The sequence below is a fragment of the Rhinatrema bivittatum genome, unplaced genomic scaffold (assembly GCF_901001135.1).
Source record: "Rhinatrema bivittatum unplaced genomic scaffold, aRhiBiv1.1, whole genome shotgun sequence".
Taxonomy (NCBI): Eukaryota; Metazoa; Chordata; class Amphibia; order Gymnophiona; family Rhinatrematidae; genus Rhinatrema; species Rhinatrema bivittatum.
In genome coordinates, this window is record NW_021820701.1 from 1 (window position 1) to 18,592 (window position 18,592).

At 46.9% G+C, this 18,592-nt stretch overlaps 1 protein-coding gene across 1 annotated transcript in view; it reads left to right on the forward strand.

The window, feature by feature from the left end:
* Positions 1–277: 277 nt before the first annotated feature.
* The window catches only part of LOC115081972 (N-acetyltransferase ESCO2-like), an 89,976-nt gene continuing 71,661 nt past the window's right edge, over positions 278–18,592 (forward strand). The window contains exons 1-2 of the mRNA XM_029586209.1: positions 278–533; positions 8,326–8,420. Of these exons, the coding sequence (XP_029442069.1) occupies positions 278–533; positions 8,326–8,420 (351 nt within the window). The remainder of the gene's footprint in view (positions 534–8,325; positions 8,421–18,592) is intronic.

Here is an 18,592-nt window from a genome sequence, read left to right on the forward strand (position 1 = left end):
GGTAAACAGGAAACACAGGGCAAGTAGCTTGCTGTCATACCTTCAGCGCCACGTCCAGAAACAGTTGCCCGTGCACTTCTTTGACCAGAGCACCATTAATCTGAAGCATTGATGTCAGGACTGCGATGGGGACCTAAATTGCCATTGAGCGCCATAGTCACCCTTGATGCTTTCGAGGGGCTGGGGGACCCTCAATGCCATCGGGGTGCGTAACCGCCCTCGATATCATAAGGGCCTTCTGTGCCGTAGGCATTTGTGGACTCAAGGCTCTGGAGTCATGGAGCGCCCGGGGCTTCGAGGTGGGACCCATCCATGCCATGGATGCCTCGGCGAGGAGCATGGCCTCAGTGCTGTGGCCGCCCTCTGGGCTCTTAAGGTGCGTGGCTTCTTTGCCATCGCGGTGCAGAGCTGCTCAGATACCATTGACGTCCTCGTTTCCATTGAGGTGTGGTGTTGCCATGGAGGCCATCGGGCCCTGGTCATCCCCATGGCTGTCGACCTTCATGGCTCTTGGGAGCCCTTAAGGCACTCAGGTACACCGAGGCATTCCGGCGTGGTGGTCTGGTGCCCTCGAGGTGCCTTGGCAGTGTCCCGTCAGAGCACTGAGGGGCATTGTGCTGACCCATCACTGGCCTACGGCTGTCAGGCACCATGGATGCTGATGATCTCAGGAGCTCTGTGCCACTGGGGTCGGGATGCATTTGAGGCCCGCTCGATTTGTGCACCATTGGTGTCAATGAGCGCTATTGAGGGACACCATCGAGCTCACAGCATCGATGTCCTCTGATGGATAGGTAAGCCGAGGGGAATGATTGATGGCACTGGCAGTCATCTGTTCCTCTGGGCATCGATGAGGCATGTCAGGGCCATGTCAGAGCTGCAGATCCTCTGCCTGCAGGCGCCCCTGGCATCCTCGGTACCACCAGTCCATTGATTCCTTCAGGCACTGGGGTCTCTATTGATGCCACTGGGCTATTGATGCCCTCGAAGCCCTGGGTTCAGAGTCGTCTGGTGCCCTCGTTGGTGAGTGCGAAAGCACTATGGTCACCGTCACCACTGTGGATACCAATGGACTCTGTTGATTACTGCACGAATGACCGCAGAACACAATGGGCATTGTTGTTCGCCATGGACTTCGCTGCTGCATTCCATGAGGGAAATGGCACTGAGCCGTTCCCAACGCAGGTTCAAGTTTTGTGTCCAGCCTCTTGGAGTGTTATCAGGTGCTGGAGGGGTCAACGCCATAGAATGGCACCCACCAATCATGCCATACCCAGAACCCCAGTGGTACTGGAGACGCCACTGTCCTATGCACTCCACTAAGAGTTACGGTGACAGTGGAGCACAGCATGTGCAGTCAGGTGTGACAAGGCATCTACTCCAAATGCCTCAGAAGATTGTAGGTGGCATTCTCCCAGTCTGTGCAATTCTCAGCCAAGCCAGGTTTCTGCCATCGTCATGTCATTGTCTCGGTCTTCTCATCACTTCTGGACCGCAAAGTGCAGGGGAGACTTGCGGGGAAAGCATCTCACCACTGTTTGCCTTTTGGCAGCATGTTGCAGCCTCCTCCAGCAAGTGAATACCACTGTATGAGTGCTGGTCAGCATATTTTTACAACAGAGGGCTCTTTTTTCCAGTTGCCCTCTGCTGTATGGGTGAATCTGTGTGTGTGCTTCCCTCGTGGCAAGTACCACAGGTTGTGTGCCACAGCCACAGGACTGCATTCCTAATCAAACCCTAAGGGAAGAAGACACTGGGAGGGTAGTGTAGGGAGTCTCTTCCTCCCTCAGAAGAGGGATATGTCTTTCAACCCCTCCTGTGTCACAAACCTGTTTTGTGGGGAAGCCCTTCAGGTTCTGTCCCTGGCATGTTTATCTCTCAGCCTTTGGGTTGAGCTTCCTTGAAGGAGCATACACTAAAGATGTTTTTTCTGGTTGCAGTCTACTCAGCCAGATAGAGCTTCAAGCTCTATCCTGTCATGATCCTTTCTTACATATTTCTTCCAACAAAGTGTGTCTGTATGTATGGTGCCTTCTTTTTGCCGAAGGTGGTGTCTGTCTTCCATGTGAATCAGACAGTGGAGTTGCCTGGGTTTCTGGATTGGTCCAGAGGCTCTATTTTGAGTAGAGATCTTCACCGTTTGGATAAGAAAGAAATGTTTGTCGTGCTCTCTTGCGGTACTCGAAAGTCACAAATTTTTTCAGAAGGTCGGACCATCTTTTTGTGTTCTTTGGGGGAATGAAGAAAGGAGATGACATCAAAAGCTACTTTGGCCCGATGGTTAAAAGAGACTTTCTGCGGCCTAAGAGTTGTTTGGTCCCTAGTGGCCTCAAAAGCACGTTCTACTAGAGTTCAGGCAGCTTCTTGGGCTGAGTGTCAGTTAGTGTCTCCGCAGGAGATATGTCGAGCCACAGTGTGGTCCTTCCTGCATACTTTCACCAGGCATTACTGTTTGGATTTTCGGGCGCAAGAGGATGCGACTTTTGATGAAGGTGTTTTGAGAGTGGGTCTTTGGATTCTTGCCCGGTTTAGGGTTGCTTTGGTACATCCCACTTGTCTGGACTGATCTGGGTATGTTCAGGAAAGGAAAATTAGTTCTTACCTGCTAATTTTGTTCCTGTAGTACCACAAATCAGTCCAGAGGCCCGCCCCGGTATTGTTACTGAAAGACTGACCTTCCTGGTACTCTGATGTGCAGTTCTGTTTTGATGATGTTGCTGCAACAGTTAAGTTGTTTTTTAGTTTCCTAGTTGGCAGGGCATTTTGGAGCCTTGCGGTGTATAGGTATTCCAGTTCAAGGTAGTCCAACCTGTTTTGTTTTTTTTCTGATTTGCCGGGGGGGGGGGGGGTAGAAAATTCTAGATAGTTTTGGCTTGGGTTCAGGTCAATACTGAGAGACTGCAGGTGGCACGCTCGCTTATGTAGCAGTGCCTCAAAGTTTTGTTCTCTGCCTCCATCTGCTGGTAGGGATGCATAAACCCACTTGTCTGGACTGATCTGTGGTATTACAAGAAAGAAAATTAGCAGGTAAGAACCAATGTTCCTTTCCACTACATTAAAATGTGTGAATATTGATATTTCTAAAAGGCAGAAACGACTTTCTCAGTTTACTTCTTTCAGAGGTCCAAGATCATTTATTTTAAATGCTGTGGTTTGCTAGAGTGATCTCTGCAGTGGCCAGTAAACAAACTATCCCTCTGGGAGGAGACATCTCTCTTGAAACTTGAATAAAAGAACTATCATTGAAGCATGTATTCTGTCTACATGTTTTATCAGTGCAATTGGCAATTTATTTTGAGCTATGTTGTAAGAACGTATCTGCTTTAAAATTAAGATGCTTACTGACAGGAAGGTGCTGATTCAGCTGGAATATGCAGCTGCATGCCTGTTGGATAGTCTGAATGACCTTATAAGGGAGTACTAAAATAAAAAAAAAAAAAAAAGAGACTACCAGAGTTTAGGCCTAAGTCCATTTTTTGCTTTTATAGAGTTCATAGTCGGTACCGTGATTCTAGATGATATGACCCTGTATTTGTTTTACATCTCAACGCTTCAGATTCAAAGATCGAAATCTGGCCTTTCAAGAAGCAAGAAAATCAAGAATATTACAAAGAATGGATTCAGATAGGCATGGACCAGTGGGTCCTAGGTATGCAATACAGCTGTGCTCATTGCTAGCCTCTCCAGTACATCAGATTTACAGGTTATCGCCATGTTTAGCAAAGAAAATAGCAGTTCTAACTACCATAAGCAAATTGCTATATTGAGAGCAATATGTTGGGTTTCATTAAAGGAATAAAAACAGAAATTATTCTTTATACTTTGTGACTCCAAAGGAGAATGGATATAAAAGAGGGTGAATAAAGAATGCTTGTCTCATATTTTGAATTGAAACTCTCCATATAAAAAACTAACAGCAGAAAGACAAATTTTATCTTAGCCAGATCTTACTGATTTTCATATTCTAAGAGAAGGCCAGGAGAGATTTCTTCATTAGTGCACAATTGGTGAACATTTACAGTTCAGAGTACATCAACAACATTCACCAAAGTAATAGTGATTTTTAGTTTTAAGAATTGATAATGGTTCGCATTATCTGGACTACTGATCTGAGCAACATCACTCCAGTAAGGAATCCTGGTATCAAAACTTGTAGCTTCGTTACACAAAAATTAAAAATGGCTAATCAATTTTATAAAAGCAATTTCAGCAAATTTCTTCTCAGTCAATAGAATATTTGGGAGCTCAGTTCCTTATTTATTTATTTATTTATTTATTTTAAGTTTTTCTATACCGGCATTCGCGATGAATATCGCATCATGCCGGTTTACAATTAACAAGAGGTGAAGGAACAAAGTAATAATAAAATAATAATAAATAATAATAATAATAAACATTAACAGGTGCTGACAAAAGGTTGCAGTTACAATAAAACAAGGGAATTACACAACTTGGAGCAGTGAAAAGGAGCTAGGAATTCAACATAGAAAACAAGTTTGCCAAAATTGCCAAATTTGACAAACATAGAGAACAAATTTGCCAATTAATGGTGTGAACTAAGTTACAGCATTTGCTACGTTAATGAATTGCCCTGTTGAGGTCGTTATTAATTACCAAGTTAAGAAAAGTCTAAGTGTTAGTTAATGGTGGATTAAGGTTCAGTTGGTGTCTGGAAAGGCTTTCATAAATAACCATGTTTTGAGTCGTTTCCTAAATGTAGGAAGGCGGGGTTCTTGTCGCAAATCTGGTGGGATGGAGTTCCATAGTGTCGGTCCTGCAGTGGAGAAAGCCCTGTCTCTGGCGGTTATGTGCCGAGTGGATTTGGAGTGTGGAACTTGTAGGGATTCTTTGTAGGACTCTCTGATGGGTCTGGAGGAAGTATATTTTTTGAATGGAATTTGAAGGTTAAGCGGAGAGTATTGATTGATGGCTTTGTAAATAGTAGTTATGGACTTTTAAATGATTCTGTAGTGAATTGGCAGCCAATGTAGGGCTTTGAGGATTGGAGAAATGTGGTCTCTTCTCCGAGTGTTTGTTAATATTCTCGCTGCTGTGTTTTGAACCATCTGAAGGGGTTTAGTGTGAGATGAGGAGACCTAATAGAATAGAGTTGCAATAATCTAATTTAGCGAAGATTATTGATTGCAAGACTGTTCTGTAGTCGTGGAAGTGGAAAAGTGGTTTTATTCTTTTTAGGACTTGGAGTTTATGGAAGCAGTCCTTGGTAGTTTGATTTATAAATGATTTTAGGTTTAGCCTGTTATCAATGATAGCTCCAAGGTCTCTTACTTGTGAAGAATGTAAGTTGGGTGGTGGATTTGTGTAGAAGTTACTGTTTTCAGTGGAAATTAGAAGGAGTTCGCTTTTTGAAGAATTTAGTATTAGGTTTAGACTGGAGAGGAGTCTGTCGATTTCTAGAAGACAAGTTTCCCAGAATTCTAGAGTTTTTGTGTAGGATTCTTTGAGGGGGATGACGATCTGGACATCATCCGCGTATAAAAAGTGTTTAAGGTTTAATTTGGTTAACAGTTGGCAGAGGGGGAGCAGATAAATGTTAAAGAGCGTGGGTGAGAGGGAGGAGCCCTGTGGCACTCCCAAAGAGGAAGGATAATGCTGAGATTCTTTGTTGTGTATTTTGACCTTGTAGCCTCTGTTCCCTAGGAATGATTTGAACCAAGACAAGCTGTTCCTGTTATTCCAATGTTCGCTAATTGATTTAGTAGGGTGGAGTGGTTAACCGTATCAAAAGCAGCTGAGAGGTCCAGGAGAATCAGTAAGTAAGCATGACCTTTATCGAGGCCCATGATGAGGTAGTCTGTCAGGGATATGATTAGTGATTCAGTAATTAAAGATTTTCGGAAACCATATTGGGTCGGGAATAGAATTTTGTGTTCTTCGAGGTAGTCAGAAAGTCTGGTGTTAACTAATTTTTCCATTACCTTGGCTAAGAAAGGGAGATTGGATATTGGACGGAAGTTGGTAGGATCTTTAGGATTTAAGTTGGGGTTTTTTAAGAGCGGTTTGATGGAGGCAATTTTCAGGTCATCTGGGTAGATTCCTTTGGCTAAAGAACAATTGATAATGTCTGGTATCTGGTATTAGCAGGAGTAGTTTGGATGGGATGTGGTCTAATGGATGTGACGATGGTTTCATTTTCTTCAATACAGATTGTATCTCTGAGGTTGTGATGGGTTCAAAGGACTGTAGAGTAATGTCTTTGTTGGGATGGAAGTATGTGTTGAAAGGCGCTAAAGTATTGGACCTCAGTTGTGTTAGAAGGTTGGAGATTTTGTTGAAGAAAAGGGCCAACTCCTCTGCTTTTTCTTGCGCTTTGTTGAAAGGAATGTCAGGTGTAATGGTTTGTGTTAAATTTGATACGTAAGCATAGAGGGCTTTTGAATCAAAAATAAGATGATGTATCTTGTGCGCGTAAAAGTCCTTTTTGTTTTTAATGTGGAGTTCTTGTATTGGTGGAGGGCGAATTTGTAAGCGGAGAGGGAGGTCGGCGAAGGTGCTTTCCGCCATTTGCTTTCTTTCTGTCGAGAGAGTGTTTGAGTTTTTGAAGTTCTTCGTTAAACCAAGGTTGCCTTTTGGAGGTGTTGTGTTTGAGTGTTTTTGTTGCCAATGGACAGAGTTTGTTTGCTGCCGTTTCTGTAATCTTGGACCAGGAGTGGAGGGCTGAGTTAGGCAAGGAGATGTCTATGAGTGGGAGTTCTGGGACAAGGTGATTGTGTAATTCCTCTGAGGAGCAAGATTTCCTGTATGTAAAATTCAGGTTGAGGGACATGTTTGTTGCTCGTTTGTGCCAGCGAAAAGGTGGTAGATATTAATACATAGTCAGACCAGGGGACAGGTTTGCATATGGGTGAAGTTGGGTGTGAGATGCCTGAGTTTACGAAGATGAGATCCAAGGTGTGACCTGCTCTATGGGTAGGTTTGTTTATAATCTGCTTAAAACCCATGACAGACATGGCTGTTAGGAATGAATCGCAATTAGTTGAGAGAATAGGGTTATCGACGTGTAAGTTAAAATCTCCCAGAATTATGGTAGGGTACTCCAGATTTAGGTAAGAGGCTATTACTTCTAGCATGAGTGATGCGTCGGAGTCCAGAAGTCCTGGGGGGGCATAGACTAGAAGGATTTGCAGATGGTCTGATTTGAAAAGGCTTGTTTCGATTTTTGAAGGAGAATTAATTGGGAGTTGAGTAATTCTTAGATCTTTTTTGGCTGCTAGGAGAATACCCACCCCTTTTTTTCCTTCGGGGATGGAGAATATATCGTAGGTTTGAGTTGGAAGTTGGTTTATTAGTGCGGTGTCCGTATGTTTAAGCCATGTTTCAGTTATGGCGCAGAAGTCAGGATTTGTGTCCAGGAGCAGGTCATTGAGTATTAGCGTTGAATAGAATCAGTGAGAAAAGGGCTAGGCCTAAAATCTGTGTAAAAGGAGAAATCATGATGGGGATTAATGTTTTGTAGGTGAGTGGGCGTGAGATCAAGGAAGGTTTTTCTGTGAGTATGGTCCTGTGATGTAGAATTGAAATCGGGAGACCAATAGGCATTGTGGCCTGTTGTAACTGATGAGCTGGATTTTTTGAGTGCCGAGTCTTAATTTCTTGGATGATGGGTGGGGTGAGAGCAGGATGAAGTTGTTATGTATAGATTGAAACTGGTAGTGCTGGAGATTGGTTTGATGGCAGTAGGAGACTGGATGAGTGGCTGATGAGTGAAAAATTGGATGAGTGCTGGAGATTTGTTGGCTGGATGCTGAATGAAGATTGGATGAGTACTGGAGACTGGTAGGATAAGTGCTGAGGTAGGATAAGGTGAGTGCTGGAGCTTGGTGTGAAATATACTTGGCACTCCAAGGGCCAGGCTGGAGTGTGTCTGGTTGCCTCTGGTGGTGACTACCTGACCTTAGACTCATCAAGAAAGGTTCGGGGTAAGCGTTAGAGGTACTCGTGTTCTGCGGGAAATGGTCGTATTAGGTATACACAGGATCGGCTGTAATGAGGCACGCACCCAGAAAGATGTCCCTGGCTGACTGCAAGAGGGAAAAGGCCCTGGCTCTGGGACGCTCCAAGGGGCGTCCTAAGGGGCAGGCCCCTTAGTTCGCGCTCCTTCGGACGCGCGACGCCCGGCGCGGTAATTTAAAAGGACTGAGGGAGCCCTGTGATAGGCTCGGAGGCTCTTGGGGGGCATGGTGAACTCACCATTCTGGAATGGCGGCTTCCTATCTTGTTTTCCGCCTTCCCTCTTGTTAATTTTCTTTCCTTTTTTCTTTTTCACTTTCCCTCTTCTTTTTCTTTTAATCTGCTGTGCTGTAGTGCGGTTTGCCTCCCCTGCACGGCTCGCTGAACAGCAGGTGGGCTCGCGTTTAGAAGGCAGTGGGAGCCCCGGCAGAGGAGGTCCTGAGGAGGAGGTATCGCCGAGAGCGGGCGGATATGAAGAGGGACGCCGCCGGGAGGTGTTGCGATTTAAAGGTCCCTAAACTGCCCTCTGATAGGCCTGGTGCCTTACAGGGGGGCGCGGTTACTCACCACGTGGTCCGGCGTCTCTTAAATTAATTGTTTTCTGCTCCCTCGTCGTTTTTCTTCTAGGTTTTTTTTTCCCTTTTAAGCCTCCTCTGCACGGCTCTCCAATCTAGAAACGGTGAGCGAGCTCTTGCCCCGACTGGGCTGCGCCGGCCGCGCAAGCCCCGGCAGAGGAGGTCCTGAGAGCGGGCGGATACGAAGATAATAAGAAGGAAAATGTTTATATATATATATATACGCAAAATGGGTGATAAAGATTACCAAGAAAAGAGAAAAAAAATCTTTAGCACTCCCGAGAGCATTGGACTATATTCAATTACTAAGTTCGGTGATAGCAACCAATGAGGACCCAGACTTTTATGGTCTAGGACAGTGGTTCTCAACCTTTTTTCAGTTGGGACACACCTGATAGATGGTCCTCACATGCGAGACATACTGAACACATGACAAATCACGGGCTAACCCCACCCCCGACCCTCAGTAATGGGTAAAAAGCAGAACTAGAACATTCCGCGTACAACTCACCATACAAAAAAGATATTCTGGTGTTATCTCAATAACAGCAACACAAACTCCCTCTACTTCCAGGTGCAATAGCCCTACTTATAAAAAGACAGCAGTTCACCATCAATGCATGTCCAATTAAGAAAACACAATAAATAAAATTATGTACTTTATGAGCCTACATGCTAGTTAAATATCTCACCTCAGTCATACACACAAGATCGACCTTCACCAAGTACAGAAAGACCACAAATTACAAATATGGAGACAAAGTGGAATAAACCCCCACCAAAAATCCACTCTGGAGAAATGGAAAAAGAAATGTAGCACCTAACAAAGTCCCAGGATCTGCAATAATGAACATAAACTAACCCGCACAAAGTTACACCTGCGTTATGGCATGCACTCAAATGGAACAACCCTATCTATAAAAAGGTAACACTACAAATATCAAACCAGGCCCTATACACAAATACACCTCCCATTAGGAAAACAGAAAAAGTCAAGCTGTTATAGATTGCCACACAGAAATAATTGTAAACTATATGAAAAAATGTTTCAAAATAGCTGATGAATAGAACATCATCTGACAAAAACTCTTAAAAATTATTAAAAATTCTTCAAACACCAATAAAATATTTCAAACCAGCAGACACATCACATACTACCCAATAATTAAAATGGCAGTCAATCAAGATAAATGAACTTAAAAAGCCACCTTTACTTACCCTCATGGTCAATTATTAGATTAGAGACCAGACCAGTGAGTTAAGTGTTATTTCACTTTCTTCCGCTTCTATAAGATAAAGTGATGGGAATACAATGTGACCATGCTACCATAAGGCGGAACCTAGAGTCCAGGAATCCACAATCAAAAAATTTCCTGCAATTCATATTGAGTGAAGTGAAAATGTATAGACCAATTTCAAAGCCATAATCTTCTCAATCTCGTTGAACAGGAGCTCTTTTAGGAGGTGTATCAGTTCTAATCACATTTTGCAAAATGCAAAGATGATAGACATCAATGGGATAGTAGCACTAACACTGACTTGGATGAAGGGGAAGATTCATCCAAGTCTGTGAATCTTCCCCTTCCATGGCCCCTTGTTGGGGCATACTTTACGATTTAAAAAAAAAAAAGGTGGGGGGAATCTCGGGTAGTATTGGTGCTGGTTTGGCTCAGGTTGACCGCCTTATATACATCTTTTGAGATTGAGGATCAGTCATTCCCTAAGATTTCTAAGAGCCAGATGTCTTCCAATTCAAAGTACAATATTATTGGAGGACCAATTTTCATTTTATTTAGCTATATGACTCAGAGAATTTTAGTTAAGAATGGCTACTCATCCTTCAAGATATCACCTCTACTATAAGCTAAAAAAAAATTAACGGTAAGTGGAATATATTCATGTGTGGCATTCTTTCGAATTATATTGCAAGACTTCACCAAACTGAATTTTCACTTTTCTTCAAAAGGGGCTAGATAAAGGTTGAAAGCACAATTAAAGGAGGAGTTGGGGGAAAATTCTGTTTCTTCAAAGGAGTTAAAACCAAAGCACACCCTAAAGAGCGTTTTTATCCACAATGGATTTTAAATCTGTTCTTTAAGTCTCTAGCAATGGCGCCTTTTGATTCTTTTTAAGACCACAATTAAAGTTCTTATCTTAAAAGTAGTTATTCTAGTGTCAAATACTTCAGCAAGACAACTTCTGTAACACAGGCATTATCTTGTAAAGTTCAATTTTTAAATTATTCTGCCAATACAGATATAGTTAATCCAGTTCCTTGTTAGCCAGGAATGATCTCTACTTTTCATCTCAATCAGTCAACAATTCTACTCACAGTTTTAAAGTGGACTGTGTGGGAAAGATTAAGTTCTTGAAGTACTTAGAAGTAAGCAGAATTTTACTGAGATATTTAGAGGTCACACTTTTTTTCCAGAAAGTCAGATAAATGGTTCATTTATTCAGAGGAATAGGAAAAAGTTAGGTGACAACCAAATCAACCATAGCATGCTGGACAAAGGAAACTATATGTACAGCACATATTTAAAACAAAATCATGCTTACAATTATCAGTCCATTCAACTGGTGTATGAATACAATCAACCTCTTGAGCATAAGTTGGGAGCTGTTCATCCTGCAAAGATTTGTAAAGCTGCCATATGGTCCACACTACATTCATTTTCAAAAATTTACAGATTGGATGTTCTCATGAAAAAGGACTCTGCTTGTAAAGCAAGTGATCTAAAAGCAGATCTAATATTCATTCTGATGTAGCAGAAAGAAAAGGAAGGGGAAAATTTATACTTGTCTGATAGTTCTTTATTTCTGCTATCCCAGGTCAGAAACCTACCCAGGAAGTGATGTTTAGAAAAGAAAAAATAATAGAATTAGTCTTCAAATTTTTCAAAGAGAATCTACTTATAAAAAAAGATATTTTGATTCTTTATTTGGCGTATATGGCCTTTTTCATAATTGTTCATTCCCTGTATGTACCCGGATCAGTCCAGACCGTGGGTTGAGCCTCCCGTCCAGCAGATGGAGAACAGACCAAAACTGAAAGGGTTTCCTATATCAGGACAGAGCCTACCCTGCAACCCTTCAGTATTTGTCTGTCTCCAGCAGGTGGAACAGCTCACCCTGCGGTTCCCTGTTAGCTTGCCCTTTTCTGTGAGATATCTCCTTTTTCTTTCAGGGCAAGCTCAAGCAGGTATCTCTCTAAATTATCTGTTTTGAAAAAAAAAAATAATAATAAAGGAATTTTTTGTCTGTGTCAGGGTGACAGTGCTGTCGCCCTCACTCTTGGGGGGCCTAGGGGGGCTTGCCCCTTGACTTTGTTAGCCTAGGCTCCCTTCCCAGTGACCTTAGTACTAAGGGGCGATACTGGTGGTGCCAGTCACTCGCCCTCCTGCTCCTGCCTTTTTCTGAGAAGTCTCATTCCTCAGTATTTGTCAGGGAAGTTTCATTCCCCTGAATTAAAAAAAAAAAAAAAAAGGAAAAACTTAATAAAGGAAAGAAGGTCAATCAAAGGAGTCAGTCCTTATGGCTAATAGGCAGGAGCCAAGGCTGAGCGCTGTATCTCAGGAGCGGGAGAGCGCAGGGTTTGTTCGCCTGCACTTCTCCCCGGGGGTTTCCCCTCTCAGCTGTTATTTTCTGTTACTCGCAGCTTCAGTGCCCTGCTCCATGCCGCGTTCGGTCTGCCTGGCCTGTGGAGAGCCGGCCCCCCGGCTCTCCCGTGATAATTTGTTTGGGCTGCTTGCCGGGCGGGGAGGGACCCTCCTCGGCATTGCCACCAAATTTAGCCCGGGGGCGCGCTCCGTGATGCATGGCCAGGCCGTTCCCATCTCGACAAATCGCGGGAACGGCGGTCATTTTGGGTATCAGCAGTGCTGCCGATTCGGATCTCCAGGCAGAAGATAACGCTGATTCTTCCCTTTTTCCTCCCGATTTGAGCCCCATGCATTCTCGGGGCTGGTCCGCCCCCACCACCCTCAACAAAAAACCAAAAAATTTGCGCCCCCGATTTTCTTCAGCATTTGTGCTCTTAGTGCACAAATCCTATTTAGCCAGCCTACAGGAGGAGGAGGACTCTATGCGGGCCTTCCACCCCCGAAGATCCCTTAGGTGTCTGCCCCGCTGCCCACGGGGATCCCCTAGGCACCCGGGCAGTCCGCGTTCGGCTCGTCCCAGACCCCTGCGGACCCTCTTTGTGATCCAGATGTACATCCTTCCGTTCCTCCCCCCATGGGGGGAGATGATCCCTGGGTCCTCCATCTCTTTCAGCGGGAAGAGCTTGAACCGCTCAGTCTGTTCATTTTGTAGGAATTGCATATTGATGGGCCCCCCCCCCCCCCCCCCGGAGGATACAGTGACGGCCGCGATGCCGGCAAACGCGGTTCCAGTCCTGGCGGGACTTCGAGCCCTTCCGCGTACGTTTCCCTTCCATCCCATGCATAAGTTACTACTGTTACAGGAATGGGAAGTGCCTGAGACAGGGCTCCGGGTCGGTAGGGCTATGGACAAGCTTTATCCGCTCCCTGAAGATTGCTTGGACATGCTGAAGCTTCCCAAGGTGGATTCTTCTGTATCAGCGGTCACCAAGCACACCACGATTCCGGTGGTGGGCGCCACTGCCCTGAAGGATGTCCAAGACCGCAAGCTTGAATTTTTCTTTAAGTGAATCTTCGAAGTCTGGGCCTTGGGAGTCAGGGCGACAATCGACTGCAGGCTCATGCAGCGGGCAAGTCTTAGGTGGGAACAACAATTACTTAGCACCCAGGACCTCCCGCCAGCGGAGGCGGAGCATTTGGAAGGCGCCATTGCCTATGGGGTAAATGCCCTCTATGACTTGCTTCGTGTTCAGGCCAAGGTGATGGTTTCAGCGGGGTCGGCCAGATGACTCCTTTGACTATGTAATTGGGCCGCGGACTCTTCTTCCAAGGCCCAGCTGGGCACACTTCCCTTCAAGGGTAAGCTGCTTTTTGGAGAGGACCTAGAACAGCTCATTAAGTCCTTGGGTGAGACCAAGGTCCATAAGCTGCCAGAGGACCGCCCTAAAAAGTCTAAGTCTTTTTTCCTGACGCGCACTCGCTTCCGTGGCCAACACCGGTACAACAGTAGGGCACGGGGTTCTTTCTCCAGAGGGACCCCTTCCCGGTCACAGTTTTGGTCTCATCCCTTGCGAGGCCACCGAGGTTTCCGAGAGGGTTCTCGGCAACATCCGACCACCAAGCCCGGGGACCAATGAGATCCGGTCAGTCCATTCCTCTGCACGAAACTTAGTTGGACGCCTGTCTCTGATTTGCGAGGAATGGGCCAAATTTACGTCTGATCAGTGGGTCCTCGAGCTGATAGAATTTGCTCGGGACCTGCAGGATCTCTACCTCATGTCCCCTTGTGGCGCTCTGAAGCGGCCGGCTGTCCGCCAGACCCTAGACAGGCTCCAGTTCCTGGGATCGATAGTCCCGGTGCCGTTGGAGCAGCAAGGCGCCTGCCAGTATTCCATTTACTTCGTCGTTCCGAAGGACGACTCCTTTCGTCAATGCTGGTCCTCAAAAGGGTCATTTGGGCCCTCCGGATCCCCGTTTTCGAATGGAAACCCTGAGGGCAGTAATAGTAGCGGTGCGTCCCGGCGAGTATCTGGCCTCCCTCAATCTGACAGAGGCTTATTTCCACATCCCAATTCGCAGCGACCATCAGCGATACCTCCGTTTCAACATCCTGGACCAGCACTTTCAGTTCCGAGCCCTGCCTTTCGGCCTCGCCATGGCTCCTCGTACGTTTATCAAGGGCATGGTGGTCGTGGCGGCTTCACCCCTATCTGCATGATTGGATGGTGCGGGCCAGGTCAGCGGCTCTTTGCAGGCGGGCAGTCGACAGAGTTCTTGCTCTCCTCACCTCACTAGGCTGGGTCATCAATTTCCCCAAAAGCTATCTTCAGTCCTCCCAGGTCTTGGAATCCCTGGGAGCTCGCTTTGACAGTCGAGTAGGACGAGTGTTCCTCCCGGACTCTCGGGCGCTCAAGTTCATCGATCAAGTGAACAACTTTCTTGCTCTCCCGCTGCCCACAGCGTGGGATTATCTGCAAGTCCTGGTGACCATGACCTCCTCTATCCACATGGGCCCCTGGGCCTTTGCGCATATGCGTCCATTACAGAAAGCGTTGTTGTCCCGTTTGGAAGCCGGTGTCCGAAGAGTTCCAGACGGACCTACCAATCTCTGACTCTACCATCGCAGACTTACAATGCCGGCTATCGCTGGCACATCTCTTCAAGGGCATGCCCCTACTACTACTGGCTGGGGAGAGGTCTGTCAATTCCAGACAACGCAGGGCTACTGGTCACCAATTCAGGCATGCTGGCACAACAATCGCCTGGAATTCCTGGTGGTGCGCTTAGCCCTCAAGGCTTTTCTGCCGCTACTCCGTCGCAAGGTGGTGCACGTTCTCTCCGACAACTCCACCACCGTAGCCTACATCAATTGGCGAGGGGGCACTCGGAGTCGTCTGCTGCCTCCGGAGGCCAGCAAACTCTTTGCCTGGGCGGAGCGATACCTGGATCGTCCTGCGGCCTCCCATATAGCAGGCAAGGAAAATGTTCAAGCCGACTTCTCAGTCGCCGGCGCCTCGATCCCGGCGAGTGGGAGTTGTCCGAGGGAGCAATGGCTCTGATTGTTCGCAGGTGGGGACTCCCCTCACTTGGACCTGATGGCAACTGCTCGGAAGGTGTGAATACCTTGGTGCTCCCATGGCCTCACAACGTTCTCCTCTAGGTTTTTCCACCATGGCCTCTCGTGGGAAAGATTCTCGGAAGAGTGGAGCACCGGGGATCGGTTTTCCTCTTAGCCCCCGAGTGGCCCCGCAGGCCGTATTTCGCGGATCTGGTAAATCTGGCGATCGACGGTCCGCTTTGGCTCGGCCATCTCCCCTGCCTACTCCGGCAGGGTCCTGTATTTTTCGATCAGACGGATCGCTTCTTTCTAGCGGCATGGTTTTTGAACGGCGGAGACTGTGGGGAAAGGGCTATCAGGAAGAAGTGTATCCACTCTGCTTCGAGTTCGCAAGCAGTCTACATCGCTAGCTTATGTCTGCGTTTGGAACACCTTTAAGAATACATGCGCAGAGATCGGGGGTTTTGACCCATTTGTCGTGTTTCTATCATCCTTTCGTTCCTTCAGAAGGTTTCTCCAAGGGTCTTTTTTCGGTTCATTGCATGTACAAGTCTCCCGCCCTCTGTTTCCTCTTGGGCACCATCGATGGCCATGCCGTGGCCTTTCACCCGGACGTAGTCCATTTTCTCAAGGGGGTAAAGCATTTGAGGCCGCCCGTGTGGTCCATTTGTCCATCGTGGAGTCTCAGTCTTGTCCTTCGGGCACTCTGTGCAGCTCCTTTCGAACCTCTCCGTCGAGACACCATCAAGGATTTGATGCTTAAGACAATTTCCTGGTTTCTGTATGCTCCGCCAGACGGGTGTCGGAGATTCAGGCGTTTATCCATCAGAGAGTCCTTCTTGCGGTTCTCTGATTCAGGTGTAGTCTTCAGGACCGTACCATCTTTTTTTGCTGAAGGCCTGTGTTTCCTTCCATGTCAAACAGTTGGTAGAGCTTTCCGCTTTTCCGCTGAGGATCTTGCAGGCTCCAGGGGAGTGATCTTCGTTGACTCGATGGCAAACGTGCTTTGCTCCATTACCCTTCCGTTACCAATGACTTTCGGGTTCCTGACAACCTTTTTGTCTTGGAGAGTTGTCCCCGTCAGGGTAATCAAGCTTTTAAGTCTACAATCGCTCGGTGGTTAAGGAGGTGACATCCTCGGCATATATTTGCCAAGGCCGGGCAGTTCCGGCACGGTCTTAAGGTTCATGCCTTATGTTATCAAGCTACTTCTTGGACGGAGAGTCTATCTGTTTCTCCTCAAAGAATATGCAGGGCCGCTACGGGAAATCCTTGCATACCTTTGCTCGTCATTACCGCCTTGACGTACAGGCGCCCAGTGTTTGGTTCCTTCGGTCGACAGGTCATTCGAGCGGGATTATCTCTGTCCCACCCTTTGTCCGGGAAGCTTTGGTAACATCCCACGGTCCTGGACTGATCCGGGTACGTACAGGGAAAGGAAGATTAGTTCTTACCTGTTAATTTTCATTCCTATAGTCACACCGGATCAGTCCAGACACCCTCCCGTTTTCATCCGTATGTCCGCTCGACTTCTTTCTGTTTTTTTCCTTCCTTCAGGAGGGTCTCCTGCATGGCTATCTACAGTTCTCTTTGAAGGCACCGGAAGCATCTCTTACGATGATCAGGGGTAGTCATGCAAGAGCGTTTAGTTACACAGTTTCTCATATTATTGTTCTATTGTTTGATTGTTCAACATTTTTATTATTGATATTACTAACTTGCTTGACCTTATGCCTTTTGCTGCTTTGGACAATAGTTATACTGAAGGGTTGCAGGGTAGGCTCTGTCCTGATATAGGATACCCCTTTCAATTTTGGTCTGTCTCCATCTGCTGGATAGGAGACTCAACCCACGGTCTGGACTGATCCGTGTACTACAGGAACGAAAATTACATGTAAGAACTAATTTTCCTATATGTTTTATAAGAGGACTATTAGCTCAATCTGGTCTGTGATCAACGGATGTATTAGTGATGTCCCAAGTTCTCTGCTTCCATCAGCTGGATGAGGGACTAAACCCAATTGTTCTGGATTGGTGTAGCAAAAATAAAGGAATTTATCAGGCAATTATAAATTTCTCCATCTTGGGCAGTCTTTTAGTAAATATATGCCCAGGTCTCCATTATTAACTAATTTATTACATTCATATATGGTAATTTCCTAGCGTGTAGCAGATGGACTCAAACAAATGGGTTATAGTGTGCTCGTGCTAGCAGTTGGAGACGGATCTGACGTCAGCACGGGTACATATACCCCCACAGGAAGTGCCGCAAATCAGTAATTTCCGTCTCCAAAGCAGTTTGGAGCTACCTCAACGCTCGCTGTGCGTGTTTCCAAATTCTAACGACTAAATTCCTGAAGAAACCTATTGAAGTCAAGCCCCGCACTCCTGAGGTTGATACCTGGCTGTCACTCACCCAGTTGAGTTTCCCGAGCGGACTTCCGTGGTCCCTCGGAGGTAAGAGCCTCGGTCCGGTGGCCGGTTCGCGGCAGGGACCTAGCCCCCGAGTGAGAGGGCTCGGGGCGCGGCTTGGCCCACGAGCGAGACGAGTTCGGGAGCGGCCTAGAGGCAGCCTCTGTCCCGGCGTGGACTTGGCCCTCCGAGCGAGACGAGTTCGGGAGCGGCCTAGAGGCAGCGGGCGCACTTCCTTATGCGCGGCGGTTTGAAGGTACTCTCCCCCGCAGCCGGAGACCGCCCGGGTCGCAGCCGGGAAGCACCGAAAGACAAGGTAAGGCAATATATCTTACTGGTCTCTGAGGAATGTGGATTCGCTGGCCTGCCTACGAGGCAGCACGCCAAGGAGGTCGCCATTTTGCTAAAGCTAAGCGCTCGCGATAGGCACATGTTAGCGCACGCGATAGGCGCACGTTGTTCGCACATTGTACGCCGCCCGCGTATAGATATTATAAGACGCCCGTGGATAGGCGCACGTTTATAAGACAACCCGTGGATAGGCGCACATCTATAAAACGCCCGTTCTAGGCGCATGCTGTTACGAGCACTTGTTAAGCACACATCATTGGGCGATATACCGAATTTCAGGCGAATGGAGCATAAGAGAGCCCATGCGGCCGCAGAGCCGGCACCTCCAGAATCTGGCATGAAAGCTCTAAGCCTCTGCTCAGCATGCAACCTCAGAGCCACACAGAGCGAGGAAAGCAGACTCACTATGTGCCCAATGTGAGAAGCCATGGGAGTCCAGGACAGGACCGGCCCAGCCCAGCGGTTCCTCAGGGAGCACACCAGACTTAGCGGGCCACGGCGAGCAACCAGGGAACCCGAGAGACCTGGTGCCCCTACGGCCAGATCCGGCTTCGCTTTCCTGGGTGGAATTATTCAAAGGGATTCACGCCTTTGTCCAGATGCAGTCTGCTCCTCGAAATGGG